General features: G+C 47.5%; 1 protein-coding gene across 10 annotated transcripts in view; it reads left to right on the top strand.

Moving 5' to 3' along the window:
- The window catches only part of LOC118508670 (serine-rich adhesin for platelets), a 155,425-nt gene that overhangs the window by 50,749 nt on the left and 82,388 nt on the right, over positions 1-22,288 (top strand). For 8 of the 10 annotated variants that reach the window (XM_036048713.1, XM_036048506.1, XM_036048616.1 and 5 more), the window contains one exon: positions 13,524-13,684. In XM_036048713.1, coding sequence (XP_035904606.1) covers positions 13,544-13,684 — 141 coding nt within the window. In that variant the 5' untranslated portion in view covers positions 13,524-13,543. The remainder of the gene's footprint in view (positions 1-13,523; positions 13,685-22,288) is intronic. The other 2 variants (XM_036048536.1, XM_036049069.1) reach the window with 1 other exon arrangement.

Genomic DNA, 22,288 nt, shown 5'->3' on the forward strand with positions numbered 1-22,288 from the left:
GTGTGTCGGACTCCTTCTTTTTTGCGCTGATGACACCGCAAACGACAGACGGCGGGAGTCCAGGGCAGGATTTCTAAGAAATCACTTCCATCAACTCTCTCACGCTCTCGCTCCCTCCTCAACACGGTTGGAGATCATTTGCGCTGAGCCGACAAAATCCTGCTGCGTGATGTCCGATGATGAGATGTTTTGAGTAGCCAGCAGCCAGCTTGTTGTGGCTTGTGATGTCAGCTCCCTCAACCCGCTGGGTGCCCAGCGCACATCGAACATTCTCACCGATCGTGTGGCTGCTGCTAGGGTACAAGCGCAACGATGTTGCACTTTTTACACTTTCGCGCTGACTCATGCCCACTGATGATGTGTTGAGCCTTCGCGCTGCACCACACGCCCAGGAAAGGGCATCTTGGGGAGAAGGGGCGAGCAAAAAAAAACGCAAGACATCATACTCTGGGACACATTGGAAAGATGCAGTTTGCTGGCGCCACGGGTGTCGATTGTGCCAGGTGACTTAATGATGCATTAGCTACCGAGCGAGAGTCAGCCCAACCAGAAGTGTGGAGCAAACGTTGCAATACATCAATTATCTCCACAGGGCTCTAACCCGGAACACAGCGGTGCGAAGGGATCGACAGTAGGGAGAAGAATTGATGCTCATTTGGGGAAAGCGAGCGACACTTGCCGTTTTTCTTTTCTGTTCCTGCGAGCTTCACCGCACACCTGGTGGAGAAGTGTCATTTGGGTGCTAATTTAGATCCCTTCGCCTTCCGGCTACTCCTTGCCGGGACGACCATCCTCATTGCGCATTGAAAAGATCAGCCCTCGTGGGAAGGGCTAATTGATCTTGCGATGGTTGAACCTGTGTCGGATGACTCTTATTTATCGTTCGCCCTAAACACCCCGCACGCCGTATGAAGTTCACGCGGGCGTCTATTAACAGTGACACGCTCCCATCCATCTTCACTGTGTGCACTCAATCTTTCAACTCGCTCTCCTCTACACTTTGTGGCGAAGCGCTATCGTTTGATGCAATGGTCGAGGTCCTAAAGACATCGCCCACGGCCCACACCGATATCTCAAGGTCCGTGTCAGGTTGGACACAATTCTAATGATCTGCAAATGCAAACGTAGCCCGCGTAGCAGCCGTCGTCGTCCGGCAGGAAGGTGTTGAACATTGTTACAGTCGCCGCGCCGGACCCGCTGAGTGAAAGAGCGAGGTATTTTGGTATCATTAGCTCCCCACAGCCTTTTTATCCCGAGATGTTGGGTCCATTCTCCAGGGTGCGCACATTATATCCCTTCAACACCGTTTGACATTCCGACCGTGCCGCGAGGTGATAATGCCCGCGCCGCCTTTGGAGTGCGGTTCGATGGCAGGAAGGGAATGTTTTTAGGGGGGGGGGGGGGGGGAGAATGGAAATGGAAATTCCACGCCATGTGGGGGGGGGGGGGAGATGGAAAATCAGCATCAGCAGAGAGATAGCTTCGATCATTAATCGTAAGAGAATATACAGACGCGCGCACGCACGCAGCCGCCGCGGTACTCTCGGACACTGGTGGGCCCCCTCTTGAAAGATGCCGAAACGCCATGCACCACCGGCTCTCGCTGTGCCGCACGGACCTGCATTTTGAATGCTGATGGTGTGTAATTTAAGCTAATTTACTGTGTGCGCGCGTTTCGCTACGGCGCGGTCCCCACGTCCACTCCAACGCACGGCGCGAAATGTGGGAAATGCACGGTTTTACTTCCTTCTGTTAGAGGAGCATTGCGGTAGGAAAGTCGATTGATATCACCTCTTCTTGTCGAGCAGCGCAGCCGGCGTGGCACGATGCTTAACATGCAGCAGTTAAACTTCTACTGCAAGCTCACGGTGTGAGGTGACTCGCGCGGTTTGCTGTAGAAAGCTTGGACGCGCCCCCGCGTCCACAAAAATGAAGCTAATTTATAAGACATGGTCTTGGGATCGGCCACGGCACGGGAAGGGAAGTTATTGCCGGCTTCTAGTGGCCACCATCGCGATCCAAGGCCGGTGAAACCAAGCCAAGCCTTTTTTTTAGCCTTCGGTACCGAAGGGTTGTGTGTGTGTGTGGCTAATGTGAAGGTACTGAGCGGCTCTCATTGCAACAGCAGCCGTTGAAATGTCGTTTAAGATCATCGCTCCGATCTGATCAAGTACCTGTCCCTCCGCTGCTCGCTCTCTCTCCTACAAGCCTCCTCCCACCGTAATGCATCTTGCCCGCTTCCGACGGTAAGGTTTATTAAGATCGCAACCGAGTACGGAAGGATTAGAGCTGAGCTTCACCCTGTGGCCACCCCCCCGGACGCATTAGTGTGTGAGATTACAGATTACAACGTACCTGTCTCTCTTCCTCCCTACCAGGCTCAAGACACCGCGCTGAGCAGAGAGAGAGAAGAAAAAAAAACAACAGAACCCATAAGAGAGATTAGATAAAATGCGTTCGCACACATGCACCGCGGTCCCTCCTTCGAGGTGCGTAGATTGATGAGATGATTGGATTTTTGCCCGACAACGCTAGTCGGATGGGGGTGCAGTGTGGGGAAAATTGCGGAAAAATTGCTTCATCAGCACCCCCAAGAACACTCATACACACAGCTCTACGCGTACGGTTGGAAGCGATTATGCACGGAGCAGTGCGATTATGTGCAGCGCGGGCTTTATGGTTACCAGTGGGGGTCGTACGATTTGAGAGATGTAGTCAGTATTTTCTGGCTTTCGAAAGCGGCTTTTAGAACTTCGGTACGTTCGAGGAAACCGGTTAAACTACCTAATGTGCCATGCTCATTGGACTGAATGAGTTTCAAAACATAACAATGGCGTTGAACAGTTCTACGAAATCGTTTCGGTTTATATTTTGTACAAAGCAATATATGTTGTTAAATATTAAAAAAAAATCAATTCGCTTAGTTGAGTTGTTCGGTTTTATTTACGCTGTTCATGAAAAACATTAAAATATCGGTGCTGCTGCAAGTAATGCTAGGAACATGTAGCACAATTAGCGTCTTACTATTGGATTGCGGATTTAGATCGTTTGGTTGAGGCACAGCTTACTACCCTCAGCGTAAGTAGTTCAAATCCCGTCAGTGCACTATGGGATTATTACTGTCCAATATTACAGTTTTCACTGTAGGATTTTGTTGGCAAAACACCCACAAAATATACGCGTTATACCTTTGTGTTTGTTTTGTTGTCTTGAGTCATTCTGCTGCAAACTCGTGTAGAAAAAAAACCCCGATAAAAGCGAATACTTTAATTTAAATTAAAGCAACAATTTAAAAAGCTTTTACATGTTTTTTTCCCTCATTCTAAGCTTTTCTCTATCCCTCTCCCAAAACGATACTTTGGAGTGGGGGTGGGTGGTTGCTCGTGTGTGTGTGTGTGGGAGCGGCCGAGTGGTGGTTCACCTTATTTATGGTGACCATTTGTTAAATAAATGCGCGCGTACCGCTAAAAAGAGCCATGCGTGATTGCGTGCGCGGTCACGGCTGCACCAATGCGTTGCCACCCCCGCTCCCCCCCTATTTTCCCCGGGACTCTATTTGATTTCCCGTCCACCCTTCTTCTCACCTTTCACCCACCTATTACCCTGGCCCCGATTTAATGGATGGCTTAGTTGTTAGGACGCTGTTCTCCCCGGTTCTCGGTGCTTAGAGAAAAGCAGGCTCTGCTAGCTGTTGTTGTACCTCGATTTCCTCGTACCAACTCTCCGGCCTCCAGCTCGCGTGCACGGACTGGTAAAGGACAATTAATTCCAGCGCATTAAAAGTATCTGCTTTCCTGCGCGGCCCCCGTGCAATCGTGCAGCTTTAGTTTTTCTTCTCTCTTGTCTGATGCACTGTGTGTGTGTGTGTGTGTGTGTGTGTGTGTGTGTGTGCACGCGCGCGGGTGGTGAATTATTTGGTTGTGAAATCGTACATTTTCTTCCGGACCTACCTTTGCCTTCGCACAGTTTCTTTTATTTTTTTGTAATGCTCTGATTTTGCGTCCCCACAAGGCGTCCACCTGGGATCCTGGAGCAAGGTTTTACAAGAAAGTTGAAGCAACAACAAAAAAACAGGAAGGAGCAACACTCCAATCAGGCACATACACAAACACACACGTACATGGTTCCCTGCCGCACATCACGAACCCGAAGCTTGATCGTTTTCGTGCACGCGTGATCAAATTAATGATCGTTTCAGCTTCTCAGGCGCGCGCGCGCTCGCTATTTTACTACGTCTCCATACCCTGGACTTTGGTTGAAAGACGAAAGGGGAAGGATGGTGGGAGGATAGGTCGTGGTAACGAGATATAGTTGCGAAATTAATTTCATCCTTTCCTTTTCTCGGCCCCACATTACACCCCACCGCCACTGTCGCCAACATTTCCTGATCGATTTCCTCCATCAGTGTGCTCTCTTGCTCTCTCTCTCTCTTGGTCTTGCCCTTTTTTGTGTGTCCATTTTCTTCTAGCACCCGCACGATGTGTTGTGCGGTTGGTGTAGGTGTATATGGTTTCAAATTGCAATTGCAGTTTGCGTTCCTTTACTTCCCGGGACTGCTCGATCGGTCCAGAATTAGGTGGCACACCGGATTTCCAGTCCCCGGTGCTTACTGTCATTTTTCTTAACGTGCGTGTGGCGCGAGGTGTGTGGAGGGCGTGGAGCAAAATTAGTAGGGATTGCGGTATCTTTCAGCCTGAACCCAATGCTCTATACTCTGGGTGTCACGTACTCGCGTGCGTGCAAGTAATGATTTTTCCAACTATTCGCGGTGCCCCAGGTTTTGGGCTTACCGGATCCGGATCGAAAGGAAGTTGAAGGACATTCCGTCCGAACATTTTCTTTGTTTGAAATGTCTTGCTGTTACTGCTAACCAAAATATTTTCACAATAAAGCTTCGACACCACTATTGAAAAGTTAAAATAACTGCTAATAAATGCTGCTTGACAGTTGGTAGGAGAGTGGATTGCTTATTTAGATCAAAGGACCAATAAATATGGATGACCTGTCAAACTCCTCGCATTTTGGCAGCCTCTCAGGAGAAAATCGAGAGTAAAATGAGAGTGCATCAAGAGATAAATGAGAGAGAATAGAAAGAAAAATTAAAGAGAATTGAGAAACCAATGAGAGAAAATCAAAAAAGAAACGAGAGCAAAATGAGAGAGCAGTTAAAAAAATCAAGAGAGATAATTGAGAGAGAAATGAGAGAGAATCGAAATAGAAATGGGAGAAAATCTAGAGAGAAATGAAAAAAGGGAAAAATTCTCTTTCGTTTCGCACTCGATTCATTCTCGGTTTTCTCTCATTTCTCTCTCATTTATCTCTTATTCCCTCTCGATTCTTTCGTGTTTGTCTCTCGATTCTTTCTCGATTTTCTCTCAATTTTATCTAGATTCTTAAGCATTTCTCTTTGGATTCTCCCTCGGTTTCCTCTCGATGTCCTCTCATTCCTCTTACGATTATCTCTTGACTCTCTCGCATTTCTCTTACTTATTTCTCTTTTCTTATTTCTCTTGATTCTCTCGCATTTCTCTCTCATTTATCTGTCGCATTTCTCCTAAGTCTCTCATTTTCTCTCTCGACTCTCTCTCTCGATTTTCTCTCAACTCTCGTCCATTTCTCTTGCGATTTTCTGTAATTTTTATTTCGATTTAAATTCACCCTTGATTCTGTTTCATTTCTCTCTCGATTCTCTCCTACTTCCCCTGTAAATCCTGTCATTAAAATATAAATAAAAAAATAAAATAACCCTTTAAGTAGTTGGCCAAACTTTAAACCAAAAACTGCATGCTCCCAACGCCTCACTTTTTTTTTACTGTACATAGAAATCGCGTTCCGCATCCCAAGCCTCGGCAGTACGAGGGCGCAAATGCCGCGTGCCTTTGCGGTCGCGAGATAACGCGCAAAAATTTATTGACCACCTAATCGCGAATGCACACGCTTCCTTTCCCTTTCCTTTGTCCCCCTTCCTAGCCTCGTTCCTCCCCCTCCCCCGCCGCCCTTCGCCGGTAACCCCAGGATGTGACCACGCGATCCACCACTGCGCTTTTATAGAACGCCCGAACGTGCGCGCCTGCTTGATTTGCGATCCCTCCCCGATTTGCGTACTCTCCACTACGATCCGAGTGTGGTGCTGCTGCTGCGTGTTGCGATTTTTATGCGCCCGCAGGACAGAATGTGGAGTATCGGTCCCGGGGGAGGAGGGGCTCGGTACGACGCGCCCTTCTTCGAGATTTGGAGTTTGTGCTCGTTTTTATTCCGCCCAGCGTTTCGGAGTAGGTGGTGGTTTGTTGTGTGCAGTTCGTTTCCTCTATCTTTCTCGCTTTCTCCTAAGCCGGTCTCCTTTGTGTCCTTTGTTGCGTGTGAGAAGTGTGGTTTGTGTGTGTTTTTTTTTGTTTGTTGTTGCTGCGAATCTTGGCAGTGGACGAAAACTTCTTGTCGGTTGGTGTGGCTGCTGCATGCGAAGCTGCATTTTGTTGTTGATGCCTTTCGTGTGTTGTTTTGGCTTTCCTTCTCTTTTCGATCGTGTTTTATCTATCTCGCGAGCGCGTAACTTTAGGGGTGAACTGTTACGGGGATTGCGTTAGTCACCCCGGTGCTAGGAGGCTGCTGCTGCACACGCGCATACACACAGTTTGGGGCCGGCAGCAGCAGCACGAATGCAGGAAGAGAGGGAAACGGTAATTTACAAGATTATCACTACGCTATTATTATATTGCATTATGGGGATATTCTGTCAGTTTCATTGCGCCCATTCGTTTCTCGCAAAAAAACTGTTGTCGGTGGGTGCCTTCCAGAGGACATACCGTGCAAAGCCGCGCCGGGTTCGGGGGTGTGCATACACATACCTTACGATCGGTTTGGTGCTGGTGGTGAAGTTGGTTTTATTATCTTTACTTTTTTTCGTACGTTTATTGGTATTAAGCCAAATTAACCCTTCGGTGTTTTCCTAAAAGAAACATGAATTTCTGTCAAACCATAATATTTTATAAATGGCCATTGTGGGCATGCAAGAATGCTTACAAGCCTGAAAAATCATACAAACATTCTAACTACCTTACAGAGCAAATTTGAATAGCTTCTGACAACTACTCTTGTAGTGTTAATTTTGAATTCCTCCCATAGAGGGCGCAACGATCTACTATGACCGATTCAGTATGGATTCTAACTTACGGATTCCGATTCTTTCGGGATTTAACTAAGATTCGATTGAGATTGGGTTTGATTAGGACTCGATCAGTTCTGATAAGGATTTAAGCGATTAGGTTTCGTTTAGGGCTCGACGTTTCTTCATCTTCGTTGTGTAGTGCCAACGTGCGACTAGATGGTTGTTATTTCTGTAACCTGATTTTGCCTGCAGCGGGTTAGTCAGTCCACCTTGAGATTCGATTAGGACGAACATTTCTATTTGAGAAGAGTAAACTACTTAAAATTAGCTAAGTGTAGTTATTCAAGCTAAATCATCTTCAGACAACTGTCACTTTTACATTCAATACCCCTGTTTAGAATTTCAAGAACTCTTCACGAAATATAGAGGAGAAGTGCCTACTGATCACAAAATCAGGAACACAATTTGGATTTATAAAACAAATAGTGCAAAGTAGACTAGCTAAATATGCAAAGCTGCACAGTAGAATTGCTGGTGGTAGATGCGACAGCGGCGCCGGTCTTCACACGGCAGAACCGGGGTTCAACTCTCATCTGGGCCGTTCCAACTATGCTGTTTCATTAAGTCTAGTAAGGCAGAATTGACAAGCATATGATCTTAAGAGGTCGTTAAGCCGAGAATTTGGGAAGAATCAATTTTTAAATTTAGTTTTGGGTTTTTTTGCTTTTCATATTATAGCGCCGTCAACAATTTTTTTTTTTTACTTTCCACTAACCGAAATTCAAAACCATAATGAGCTAAAAAACATTTATTTTATCACAATCAAACTTTACCCAGCACCTGAAGGGTTAAAAAGCTAAGTGCCGCGCGCGCAGCAGAACTACACGCGCAAATGTGCCACCGCTTCAAGAAGCGCGGATTATTGGACGGAGAAGAGTGGAGGTGAAGGCACAAAAACGCGCGGAGATTTGTTTATGTGGCCGCATGATCGCTTAATATAAATAATTCCCGCGAACAAGACACATACGCACGCTCATTATCCGCGCGGGAATGGAATTCCGCGTACCGATCTTGGGTGTTCGGTTGGGGGGGGGGGGGGGGGGGGTTCGTTTCTTCTTTTACTACCCTGAAGCTTTAACGCGCCTTTATGCGGTTTCCCTTTTTGCATTTTGGAACGTTTTTGCTGGCCCTTTTTTTCTACCGGGATGAAGGAATAGGTCATGGATGCAAAACGGTACAGTAACGTTTTTTCCGTTTTTTATCGCCACTTTGATATGCATTCCAAAATTCCTTCGCTAATGAAATGAGAAAGGAATGCGGAAAAGCTTCGGTTTGCAGTTTCTACCGTCATTTTATCTACTAATTTTTACTTCTAAAACATCGATAATTTTTTATATTTAAAAAAGCAGTTTGGTACGTGTATTTGCATACATTTAGGGGCTAAAAATAATGTTTTCATCAATGGCAGTTCAATTTTTCTTCCTATGAGATATGTTTGGCCTTTCATATCGTAGCTTCCGTTAAGCGGCTACGGTCAGGAAAAATGGTGAGCACTTCGCGTAGGCGGCAGCAGAGAAAGCGCTCGCTTGTGTGTCGGTGGATCGGAAACCGACCTAATAATGATGACGCACAGGATGCAGCGCAGCGCTGAGGGCAACTGGGCTTTGACCAAGCACCAAATGCCGTTACTCTCTACCGCCAATGCGCACTTGCACACAAACACACACACACACACAGTTAGGCAGGCGAGCAAGATAAATAAAATAATTAATGAAGCTTTGCTTTCATTCTTCCACTCGCGCTCGTGGCGTGCTTTTCCTTCGTAAATTCTTCGTGCGCTTTGTGACAGGGAAGGGAAAATGCGTAAATGTTGTCGCCGTCACCTGAGATCGCCCTTCCTGTGTCTCCTTCTCTCGCTCTCTCTCTCTCTCTACGCGGTAATTTTTTTTCCGGTGCATACGGTTGCTGCAACCGAGCAGCTGCTTGCTGCACTGTTCTTCGCGGTGCTCTGCAATCAATAAGATCTTACTGCTTTCCTTCCTCTTGCCTCTTGCTTTTCGCCGATTCGCGCGCGCACTCAATCAATTGCTGTGCGCATGTGCGTGGGCGCGCGAGGTGCGCGGGTGCCGCCTATTGCACTTGAAGCATATAAGCATATATCCACCAGGCAGCAACGCAAATGGGGTGGACACAAAAACAAAAACTCCGCCAAGATGACTTTGCACAAAGCGTCCCCTGGGGGGTGGAGGAGGTGGAGGGAGGGGAGAGCGGGGAAAGGGATGACTGCAGAAATCTTCTTGAAGAGAAAAGAAACAATCATGAAAGTGATTCGCGAAAAACAAAACTAAATTTTAAGGTTATTTTGATTCTTCCATTATCAAATTCAGTTTTCATATAAAAGCAAAAAGTCGTTTGCTTTTGTACTAAAAAATCTTTTTTTAACATTTTCTTCTCATTGCTTTCCTTTTGTAAAGATCGTGTGATTGTTTTCTAACATGCAAACATTTCTAAATGTGTTGTTTTGTTAAAGTTTTAAAAGATTTTTTTATTTTTACTTTTTTGTTGTTGCTTTAATTTGCGTGCGTACGACACAGCGACTTACACTCATTCCGTGTGTAATTATGGCGAGCATATGAGAAGCGGAAATGATCGGGCCAAGCATTATACACCCCGCACCGCCCCCTCCCTTCACCCCTTCGGAAGATCAGGTGGGAGGGGGTGGTGGGGGGGGGGGATGGTGGCGAGGTTTACACTTAATTTATATTTATTCGCCGTGTGCGCTTACATATAGCGCCGTCATTACCGTTGCGCCATTGCGACAGTTCTTCGACTGTTTTTTTTTTTTCTTTCGTCGACTGGACGTTGACAGGGCGCAGGGATTGCGGAAGAAAGGAGCGAGTGGGAGTGAGCTTCGAGTGGAGCAGCATACGGTGCTCCGGATAGGCGTACAAGAAATGCCTCGCGTTCGCAAGTTAAATGCGTTCACCCACCCGGATTACTACTACCGGGGAGAGACTCCGTTGTTCGAGTATTGGAGTGCAGCTCGGTCACGGCTGGCTGCTGGGTACATTGCGTACTGTTCAGGTTCTCGGCGCGTTACGTTACAGTGGCGAAGTTGGCAAGGCAAAGAAATCGCACTTATGCTATGCGGCTAAATTAGTGTATCATTACTCATTTGGTGAACCGTGGACCTGGAGCGGGGAGGTACCTCCGTGGGCTTTTTTTGCTGCACACGGCTGTGGACACTTTCCCGCTATTTCTCCAACCCGTAAAATGGGGCTTACGGTTAAAGGTTTCGTGCGCATAGATCACATTCCGGATTCCGGACCGGGCAAAAGCGGGCTCTGAACATTGCGAAAGCGGTGCACGAGGCGCAAGTTATCACAGCTGCACTTGCACATGTCTGAGTAACCGGAGTGGAGTCATAATTTCTGGAAACTGGAATGCTGGCGATTGGGGATAAACTTTGTAACCTTTCGGTATAGGGTACTCAGTACGGTATGGGGCAGTATGAGCATTATCCTCGTGCTGGACATATCCTCAAGAGCCAATATCTCCTGTGCACAGGTATCGCGAACTTCAAGTTACTCATGCGAAAGCTATCTCTAGACCACTGTCAATGGCCGAATGGAGAGGATCGCCCTCCCATGCACGCCAACCGAATACCACCCGCCATGTGCGTAGGCGGCTCTCCCTCTCTCTCTCTCTCTCCAACTCCCCCACATCTGTCAACACCTCACTATCACCACAGAAATTCTTCTCGAGCCGCGGTTAACTGTCGGCACCTTCGACTGCCAAGAGAGGGAGGCGTTGAGTGAAATTCTACGCGTGATCGGATAAGCATTGCAACACAAGAGCTTCCAATGCCCTCCCTTCTCCAAGAGCGTAGTGTACATGCGCAGATATCCTCCGGACATCGTCAAGATATCAGCAGCGTTCGATCTCGATTGCGACTCCCCCCACCCCCCTCTCCACCTACCGAAGTAATAGTATGTGCGGGTCAAAATAGTAAGCGCACAACACCTCCTTCAATTTCGATTCTGATCGCCTCGAGGCTTCCTGTATTCTTCCTTGTTTTTTTGCTAGCCAAGATGAGGTGTTGAGATCCGAGCGTGCAAACGCATCAGACATTTTCCTTTATCGATAGCTACGATCTAAAGAAGCGTTTGGGGAGGGGGGTGCTCAGTGTTTTTATTCTTACCTCTTAGGTTACAGCTTTTGTGCGGGGAGCGCAAACTCAATTACAAGCTCTAGTTGCACCTCGAATCGTAGGGCTATACTGCAGCCAGTTCTTCGGCAAGACCTGGCAAGGTAGGAAGGTTATGTGTGTGTGTGTGTGTGGCGCACATTAATGGTGGAGATCATCAGAAGAAAGATTCCGACACGCATCCGCACATAATGCGTGTAGGTGTTGAGTGTTCCGATTCTAAAGCGGGCTGCGGGGTGTAACGCTTCTTCTGCTATCGTTCCGTACATCAACGTACAGGAACGTTTGGAGTGAAGATTTTGTATTTTTGTTGAGCGGGGAAGCGGGGGGTCCTGTGATGTTGGTAACTCGAGTGCACAAAGCTCGGAGCTGGTGGTGGTCTTTTGACATTCAGTATGCAATGAGATATTTAATTAAATCTCTAGTTTTTGCATGTTTGGGTGCAATCTTTGAGTGCCTCTCGGCAAACCTTTGACCTGACAGCTACACGGGCTTCTGTACCGTCTAAAGCGGGTGCGCCCTACTTTAATGAGTTATCTAGATCCGAAGCGAAACATATTGGGTTTCTCTTGCGCTGCTTTGTGTATTGAACGTGTCCTGGTGTCGTCTACCCTGAGGTTCTTTGACGATACCATAACCCCTTGCTCGGCAATATCCGTTCCTGGTTGCGTTCTGGACATGGTACAGCTTCTCTCACCCCGGAGGTCAACCTCTCACCCACAGTCCCCCATTTCCATATCGTACTCAGAATCCGATTGCGCAGTCGGTTTTTTGCCGTGGTACATCTATCCGCCCGCTTATCGATCCATCACAATCCGGGGCCTCTGAAACAAACGTCGTGTCCGCGAGCCTCTCGATCTCGATATCCTGACTAGCGCGCTCTAGCCCACCGATAGAGGAAACAAATAATGTTCGCCCGCGCGGAGACCTCCTCTTCCCGTCCTTCTAGAAATGAAGAAAACTGGAGTGGCTTGGGCACAAGCACAGGGAAGATGGACGTGTGTGGGTGTCCATCGAACCAGGTTCTCCTGCGGCTTTCAGCGTGTGGCCGGGAGAAAACACTCCTCCTCCGGGCCCCGGCGGTGTCATGTACCGCCTGTCACGAGCGCATGTTCGCTGTCAGGTTTCCACTGCTGCTGCTGATGCTGCTGCCACGGCAGGGGAGCGAATGAGTAAAAGCGAAAAAAAAAAAGGTGCGAAACCGTGGAAAATATCAAACGAGCGAAGATATGTGTGCTGGCGAGGGAAGATCGCGTTCCGGGGGCGAAACCGGGAGAAGGTTTGACATCTCTCGCTGTTGTGCCGGCAGACGACGGTGAAACTTCTCGAGGGCACGCGCGCTTCAGAAGCGCCGAGTAAACAGAAGTGCCTCCCGGGGGGGTGGGAGAACTGGACGATATAAAAGAAAATGAAAAAGTGTGTGTGTGTGTGTACCGCCATTTTGACAATCGTCAATTAAGTGCGCGCAGGAGGCATATGGGCAAGAGGGGGGGTATCCTGAATGGTAGGTGCGAGTGAAGGTGTAAAACTAAGAAGCGCACACATATACGCCAAAGCGCGCACGGTGCATAAATTATCATCCATTTTCCCGATCGCTCCCGATGGTCCAATATTGTACAGCGTCCGATTGACTTCCGGAGAGTTGGTGGGTATGTATACGGCTCATCAAGCCACGCGGTGACTTTACCCGGTCGGAGTTCATGGAATATCGAGTGAAGTCCTTCCCAGTCCCCCTTCTGATGTGCTTCGTGATTACTTCGCCAGGCGGCGCTACCGGTCGCCCAACGTCAAACCGTACAGTTCCTTTAATTAGCATGTTTTTTCATGCAACAAAACAAGGGAAGCGACAACCACTGATTGTCTATTAGAAATGTGTGTAATTTCCTTTTTCGTACTGCAACCTCAGCTCTTCTGTCGCTAATTTACAAAGTCAAGCAGCGACGCTCGTGGAAACGGATAATGGCTCTCACTCCGCCATTGGAGTTGTTGCATCTGCAACACGTATCGACATTTAATTAACGCATCGGCTTTTGTACTCTTTGTGTCATTCGTTTTTTTTGTTGTTGTTTCGACATCCTTGAGATATCATTGTGGGTGGTTGCTAATTTTTTCCCTACCAAATCTCCTCCGAACCTCGGGTCGCTGGCATCTGACAGGTACTAATTTATTGTTTTCTCCTTTTCTGGTTTTGTTATCTCTTTTCCTTCACAGCAGCGTAAGCTGTCACCGACATGGGCAGTGATCATTACTGCTTAAGGTGGAACAATCATCAATCCAACCTTCTCGGGGTGTTCAGCCAATTGCTCCAGGACGAGAGTCTGGTGGACGTTACACTCGCTTGCTCAGAGGGCACCTCCATCCGAGCCCACAAGGTAAGTGTTTAATTTTTCTCGATGGCACAGGCCCTTCGAGGAATAATATCGAGTCTGGGGCGATGTCCGAGTTTAAGACTTTTAGTTCAGGAAGTATCTAGCAACTTTGTAAGCATTGCGACCGTTTGGGGATTGGTTGCTACCATTAGTGGCATTAAATTCAGGGTACGATCCAGAATTGATCGTGTGATCTTTAACATTACCTCCACGCGAAGGTCACGTTCTCTTCGCTTCGCTTCACAATATTTCTAACCCCTCCACCGGTCGTGATGATCGTGAATAGAGCATTTTCGTGCATTGTGGTAATATATACTGCCCGGCAAACTCCTAGCACTTTGTCCTTCCCTAGGTTGCATACCGTCTGCAGGGAAATTCTGACGGGGTAATCGTGATGGTGCGTGGTGCTTTAATAAAAATAGAAGTTTCTTCCATTTTGATCGTAGTGCAGCGAAGATGCTGCAGCGCGAGAGTTCCACGAATTTTAATCCCCCCTCGGCTCCTGCCGTACTAAACCTTCACCGGTAATGATCACGATTTGCGGCGACTTGATTTTTTTTTTCCCGCGCGCTCACATTCCCAGCTTCGTGAGTCTTTTGTTAGTGGTGGACGACAAACTTCATGGGGTGGTGATGATGGGGTTGGTGTGTGTGTCCTCATCATTGGCGTCCCCATCATCATCATCATCAGCTGGCGCAGCATCAGCAGCTCACGATTGCTGAAGAACGGTGAAAGATCGGTGCACTCCTCTCAGTGTGTGTGTGTGTGGGTGGATGTACTGCTGAGGGTTGAGGGAAAAGTTAGGAAGATAATCGCATCAATAGGTAACATTATGCAGCCCACCATCTTCCACTCGCTGTGTGAGGCGTACAAAGGTACGAGAGGAAACGCGTGAGCCTCTTGCACTAAACATAATGGGTTCAACCACTATTATAAGGGCCAGCGTGGAAAATGGGGGAGAGGAAGAAACCTAAAACCAAAAAGAAAACGCAAAACATAAAGGGAACGCGACTATTTTCAGCGAAATAAACGGATCGGTACCCCCCATCCCATGGTTTCGTCTGATGGAAGGGATAGCAAGAACATCCCTCCGGACACAAAGAGCAGCCGTGCGAGAATTGTGCGAAACCACTAGCGAGGTGGGAAAGGTAATTCACCACCTCCCGTTTCTTCCCTCCCGATTGTGGTGGCTGCGAGAAATAAAACAACGCACAAAACGCGTCCAACAATTGCAAAACGGAGCAACCAACGGGTCGTTTGCAGCAGGTCGTCGTGTCCCCTATAGCTAGACTGCGTTTGTTTGGCCCACGAAGAGAGAACAAAAACTGCACAAACACGGACCCCATAGTGCACCCACGAGAGCAAATGGCGCTGGGAGGGGGTGTGTCGGTACAGGTGTACGAGCAGTTGGCGAAGCAGTGATTTTGGTCTTGTTTTCCTTTCGGGGGTTGGAAATGGAAGAAGGTCTCCGCGTGTATCCTTTAGCTGGCTGGCTCGCACGGCTCGGGTGAAAAGGAGTACAACGCGTGGGAGTACAACGGGAACCGAACTGTGTGTGCATAGTGGGAAGGGTGGGGGCAATAGACAACTACACCCAGCGTTACACAGGGCCCGGTGGTTGGAGCACTTTCGCGATAAAAGTAAGACAAGACAACGTACTGCGGGCTTGCGTGGCTCCGTTTCAGCTCTTCTCTACGCCCGGGGTGTGGTTTGCGGAAGGGGGGGGGGGGTGAAACGGTGTGAGGAGTCGAAGGGATTGATGTGGTCTTAGAAGAAAAAAACAGCCCCGAACGTGACCTAAACCGGGGCACGTATTTTCGTGTGGGAGTCTCACGCTGCATCCACCTTCTAGATGCACCAACGGTCGCCAGAAGCTTGGTGCTTGCTGTCGTTTCCCCCGGACGTCGGTGTGTTCTGGACGTGTCACGCTCGCTGGAGGAAGAAGTGTGCTCCGCGGTACACGCTATCGCCGGAGAGGAGATGTACTGACCATTATGATCGCTTTTCGTGAACCTGGCAGGAACTCTGCGTGCACAGAGTGTAATGATCTTTCAGGTCAAACTTTGGAGAGTCTCTCTGTTCTGTCTATAGCCTGGTCGTTCTGTCATCTAAGAGCATCCTGATGCGAAGAATCTGAATCTTCGCAGGAAACCGATTCTTGCTGGAAGTCGGTGTCTATTTTCCTCGCTGCTGTCTATAGAAACCTACCCAGATATTCACACCAAACCCTAGGTAGGGTGGGCGAAACATCAAAATAAAGCACCGCTCTAAATATTCCTCTGTGGACGACTTTCTTTCCAAGATGGTTGAATTTCCAAGTCTCCCTCGTTTTCTCGCCCGCCCCAGCAAACCACTCGGAAACATGTTGGGTCAAATTTCTTGCTGATTCTTGCCGACTGGTTCGCCCTTACTCTGCATATACCACTGTGGCCGCATCGGGCGGAGACCACCAGATGCATTCTCGCGCACTTTCTCATTATCATACCCGTAACATCACGTCGTGTTTCTGCGGGGCATCGTGTCGAACACAACAGTGCACACGTTTTGTATCCATGTTTGGTGTGTTTTCCCGCACAGCACAAAACTGACTCCCACTGTCAAAATAAGAAAAAAACTGCTCCAAACATCAACCAATGTTGTCCAGGGTCAGGACTCGGCGGGGGAGACGGGGGAGACACACCAAGAACAAACACGATTTTTGCTTGCAGCCGCCTCCTAACGAGAAAACCAACATATTCTGAACGAGAAGCTCTTTTTATGCTCTATTTAATGCATCGTCGTAATTCTTCCTTCAAGTTGGTTCTCCTGTGCATTATTTGGACGAAGTCGGTGTCACTCTCGGTAGCAGCACTCTCTAGTCACAAACTAGTATGATGTATCGGCCGTTCGGTGCAAGGAGAGAAACGAAGTCACTTCAAAACTCACTACGTTCAAAAATCTCCCGCGGGGCAGTTAACGTACGGGCACATCACCCCCCTTCCAAAGGTTAATTGATGCCACAAAGCACGGCACACCGTTCGCATATATTTTTGTGAGCTTCATTTGCATTTACTGCAAATTATGTCGAGCCTTCGAATGTCTTACAAACGCGAGCGAATCCTTCCAAAAAGATTTTTAAGTCATCGGCGTTGCGCGGCGCATATGCTACGTACGGCTAATTACTTCAGCTCCGCTGGTCTCTTTCTCCGCAGCTTTCAACTACACCTTCTGAACACACGTAAGGATGTGTGTGGCATATGGGGAAATGGTCCGGAATGGGTACGCTTCTTGGAGCCACCTTCTCCGGAGGCTAAAACATGACTTCGGACTTCATTAGGGAAACATGAGCGAGTGTGTGCGCGCGCGCGCGCACGTGCTGTCCGTGTACTTCTTTAATTGTCCCCGGAAGGCAGGTTTTGGACACGGGAGAGACAACAGCCGAGATATTGTTATGGGTCCTCCTGTCCTTATATTTACCGAGACACTTTACGATCGCGCCTCCCAGGGACCCGCATTCAATGGCGTGTTGCCCTTTGGGCGATAGTAATTGCTTTTGCTCGAAACACTCGCTCACACCAATTTCTTGAGCTCTTCCAGGTCTGCGAGTTTGACGTTTGGAGGAGCATTAATGTTTCTTCTTCCACTTCCAGAGAGGTTTCCGAGCAGAGGTCTGAACTCTGATATGAAGCTTATACACATCGACCAAGAAGCGGCATGTCGCTTGATTGCGTTTGAAGTTCTCGTTGGTGATGTTCGTCCAGCTCTATTGGTGGGTGTATTTGATTAGGTTCCAATTAATGACATTAACCTTCTGGTTTGAAGGGGACATCAGATAGCTGAGGTGAAACAGAGAGCAAGATCAGTCGGTCAGATCCACCGCGATGACGAGATACATATTGCGGAGAGTGCTTACTTTCTTCTCTTGGAGACATACGGGTGCTGCGGCCTTGAACATGGAATCGGTATACGAGACACTAGCGCCACCGTATTTGAACGTGGTCGGAATACGTGATTAGCGTTCCGGTGTGTCGGCTGTCACATGGGTGATGTTTTACAGTGGCGTTAACTTATTTCATCAGACGCTAAAGTTAGATCAGGAAGTTCGTCTGGGTGTTCTCTAGCGTTACGAAGCGTTTGAAATTTTGGCAAACCACATCGCTAACGCGCTTCATGATCTGCCACCGTTCTATCAGCGTGCGTGTGCGCAGGCATCTGTGCTGGTAGCGTGTGTGCGTAAGCCAAGCGTTTCTAAGCCGCACGCACACCAGCGCTACAGGTGGAGCTTTATTTTTTGTTCGGGCGGCGAAACTCACCGGACGTAGATTACGCATTTCATCTACGCGTGGAATCGCACACCAATACTAGCACACGCATTAGAATGGTAGCAGAAGGCCTCATGTCTCCCTATCGCTGTCCCTCTCTCGTATCTCATCTTGTTTGTCCACACTGACCGGGGGACCGTTCGTTTCATTGGCTTGTATTTTCAGCAAGAAAAAAAAACCCAATTCGAATCTTCTTCTATCACATCATACGCACCAACGGCCTCAGTAAGCGTCAGTGATGTGTGCTAAACATGTGCTTTCTTATATTTGTATCTCTGTGCATTTTGGAGTACAGAGTTAGGAATTTTGGTAGAGAATTCGCAACGCACCGTCAGTTGCTAAAATATTTAAAAGAAAAACAGGAAGAGAAATTAGAAAAGGTAGAAAGGGAAGGAAGATCGAGAAAGGGCAGGATACTAAGTGTTTCTAAGCCATTTTCAAAATATACCTTGCGTGTTCTCCTCAAAACACCTCCTCAAATTTCAATTTCATGTTGTGAGCTTTTCCCGAAACCGTGCTGCTGCATCGCCGCTTCCTAGACCGTTACGCGTTACTGTCGGATGTTTTTTGGCAGGGTTTGTCGTTTTGTCGATACGGAGCCATTTTAATTTTTTTTATTATTATTATTTAGGCTCCGAAAAATATATCATTTGGCAAATAGAGACAGGACTGGTTAAATAGAAAACATGGGGTTACTTTTTCATAGCCATGGGAATAAAACCCCATAAATAAATAAAATATAAAAACATAAAACCAAATCTTCTATTTAGCCTGCCGGCGGCATAGTCGTCATCAAGCTGTCATCTTTTGCAATTTTCCTTTTCAAGTTACCTTCGCGGTACCAAAACTTTAAAATTGATACTTCCTTGTTCACGCAACCTCCAATGCTGGGAAAGACAGTAAACGTCTTCAAAGACCCAGCTAAAAAGTTAAAACATCGTCACGCTTCTCTTTTTTTCTTTCTCCCTCTCCCTCTCTCTCACGCTTCTAACGATCCGCTGTTTGATCGGCTTAGACTGAGGTCTGGGAAATATAAAAGCATAGCGAATTTAGCAAGATCCCAAATGATGTGCGTGTGTGTGTGTGTGTCCTTGAAAAAGATGTTGGGTAAGAAAGGTTCTATGTTACCCGAATGCGCGGGCCCAAAGCATACCATAACTCTACCCATAGCCACAGACTCCTCTAGACATCTCTAAAATTCGGTGCGATGAAAAGATGTTTGATCGGTTTTTGCTTTGTTGTCTCCAATAAATCATACCACTTACGTCCCAAAACTATCAAAGACGCGTCTGGGGTTTACAGTAAATACATATTTTATAGCTTTTTATTTTTATTTCCCTATTAAATTTTAATATAGCATAAGGCTTGTTAGGACGTTTGTATTTTTAGGGTCCGAAGTATTTATATTTATCATAACAATGCCCTAAAAGGAATAAAACATTTACGTTTAGTAATCCTAATTTAATGTTCATCTTTCCGCGTATGCGTTCTCGTTAGCCCGGGGGGACTGCAAAATCAACAGCCGCCTTTCCAATCAGCCACAAAATAAAGCTCTTTCTAAATTTAAACTAATACGCGCACCCGTCATCGTCGTCCCCCCTTCTGTAGGCTAACCCTTCTAACGTCACGCAATTTCGGTCTATAAAAACTGTGTGTATGTGTGTGTGTGTATCTGTCTCTCTCGCTCTAACGCTGTCAGTGTGTTTAAACCCCCTGAAGGGTAGTAACATGCGTCGTCGGCCTTTTTTTCGTCTGTTTTGTGTAGCTCTGGCGGGTTGAAAAGGGGGGGGGCTCTGTCTCTCGTCCACGCAGTGTGCGCACACACAGAGTGGCCTTTTGAGTGGCGAACGGTCATTGAACCCCCACCGTTTGCGAAGCCGTATCGCCAAATGGTGTGCGTGCGCGGTTATGGCGCGCGAATGTCAAGGTGGTGCTTGTTGTTGTTGTTTTTTTTCGGCGTCGGTTAGCTTAAACATGAAACGCAACGCGTAACCTACGAATATTCGCACAAACACACGGTACTGCAAAAGCATCGCCGGAAACTTCATCGGATAAATAAAATGTAATGGGAAGATCTTTTGGGGCTCGAAAATGGGAGAAGAAAACACTGTAGAATGGGGATTTTTTTGATATGGTGCTTATCTGCCTGGAGTTTCGATTTCGGTTAAGCTTTTGCCTTCGGTTCATCTCCGTAGACGCACGCACACACGCTACACACCGGTCTCTCGCACCTTACGCACACGCACGCTCCATGAGTAACGCATGGTAACGGCTGTACGCGCGCGTGCACTAATTGACGTGTGCGGAGAACGGCTGTGTGTAGAGCGTTGCTACGTGCCGCGGATACCCCCATACAGCTCTAGCCGGTGTGGTGTGTACGCGGGGGATGGGATGCTCCAAAGAGGCTCCAGAAGACCGGTGAAGCGAATTTCAATTTATTAGCACCACCGGAGAGCTCGAGCACAAGCGAGCGACGGAAAAGATAGCGGGAAGCAAGAGAAGGAAGGAAAAGGAAGAATACAGCACGCAATAAAGCATACACACGCATTTGCGAATTCAATTTGTAACTGCCGCCCGGACACACACACCGGTTGCGGTGAATTGAAAATGAGAAGAACCAGAAAAAAAAAGAATTACAACAGAGGGAAAGAGATAGAGTATTGTAGGAAAAAAAAGACCCAAGAGGCATCTTCTTGCCTTGTATGTAGGTGTCTGTAGTTTTGATCAAACCTTTGCAACGCCCGTGAAGTAGTAGCTTTTCGTAAACTTAAGAATTGTCTAGCAACAAACAATATACAGATTAGAAAATGCTAAAAAAATAGCTTGCATATGGCTGCCATGCGTGTAGGGCAAGTATTTGATAACAAAGAAGTTAAAAATGGACGCCATTATGTAGGCAAGGCAGGGAAGAATCGGGAGAACTGTCACTGGGAATCACGGTACCTATGACGTGTGCTTTGGTATCACTTCGCCCCAGGCCTTCAAGCTTATGTGAACGTCATATACGGGGCAGCCTATTTTAAACTGACAGTTACGAAAACTAACCTGATCGCCTCCATTCCATCCTAATCCAACCCTTTTTGAGCTATTTTTAGCTGGGAAGTGTGATGGCTCTCCTAAATCAGCATGACTGTGGAGGGTTACGGTGTGTCTTCGATGTGTATATGACCGAAACAGCGATTTGACACCTAAATTGTTTTCTTTTGGTGGTGTAACGATCAAAATGCGTAAAAGGGACACATCGCTCTATCGCGTGAACTCCGAGCAACTTGTGCTCCAATGTTCAATTTATGTCTTAATTAGGTGCCTCATTGCGTTGCTCCAAAATCTTATCATCACCATTATCTTCTTTTCCGTCCTCTTGCATTTCGCGCATCTTAACTTTTAAGGTTCGAGGCACGCAAGTAGCGTGCGCGTAGCAGGCGAAAAAGAGTTAAAAGGTATCTGGTGTAGACCGTGCCGATGGCCTAGAATCTGTTCTGTTTCGTTGGTTTATGAGTTTGGTTTGAAAGCTCTGAGCCTCGAAAAGCTGACGCACCCTGGCGTGCTGGTTGGTGTTTCAATTTCTTCCAATGTCCACCAATATGGCTGAGTGTGTGCGTGTTTTTTTTTTTGGCGATCCCCACCCTTCTCATGTCAACCGGATGTGTTTTTATGCTTCTGCGATGTGTGCGCATGTTACCATGCTGGCTTGCTGAGCCAGGTCTCTTCAAACGGTTAAGCGTTTATAAGGTATTCCTTCTCGACGCGACTCTCGATAGGTCTCCTTGTGTTTTCCCTCTGGCTAAACGAATCAAATACCAGTTGGGATGGGGGGGGGGGGGGGGGATTGTAGGGTGAAGGGAAAACAGATATCAAACAACATAACATACCACTAGAAAAGATATCACCCAATCATGCTCTTCCTTACAGCGTTCGGTACCCTTCTTCTCCACGCCGGTCGGTCGGTTTCGTTGTATTAGCGTATGAGTGTATGTGTTTGAATGCGTGTCCCCCCCCCCCTATGCTATTGCTTGAAGTTCGCAAATTTTGGGTCCTCTCTTCTGCGTAGACGCACTCTGCCGAAAAAAAAAACTGGGGGAACGAATGGGGAATGACGAGGATATAGATAAGCCACGCTCTCTCGCTCTCTCTCTCTATAGCGCTATCTGATGTTGTTGAAGGGGGATGGGGGAGCAGACAGAAGCGGGGTGTGCTCCAAACGCGATCTACGGCTCGTTTTCGTTTGGCAAATGGGGTCAATGAACTATGCGCACCCTGCTCCAGGCATCTATAGCATATAGGGGATGGAGTCGGAGAGTCGGTG

The sequence above is a fragment of the Anopheles stephensi genome, chromosome X (genome assembly GCF_013141755.1).
Source record: "Anopheles stephensi strain Indian chromosome X, UCI_ANSTEP_V1.0, whole genome shotgun sequence".
Taxonomy (NCBI): domain Eukaryota; kingdom Metazoa; phylum Arthropoda; class Insecta; order Diptera; family Culicidae; genus Anopheles; species Anopheles stephensi.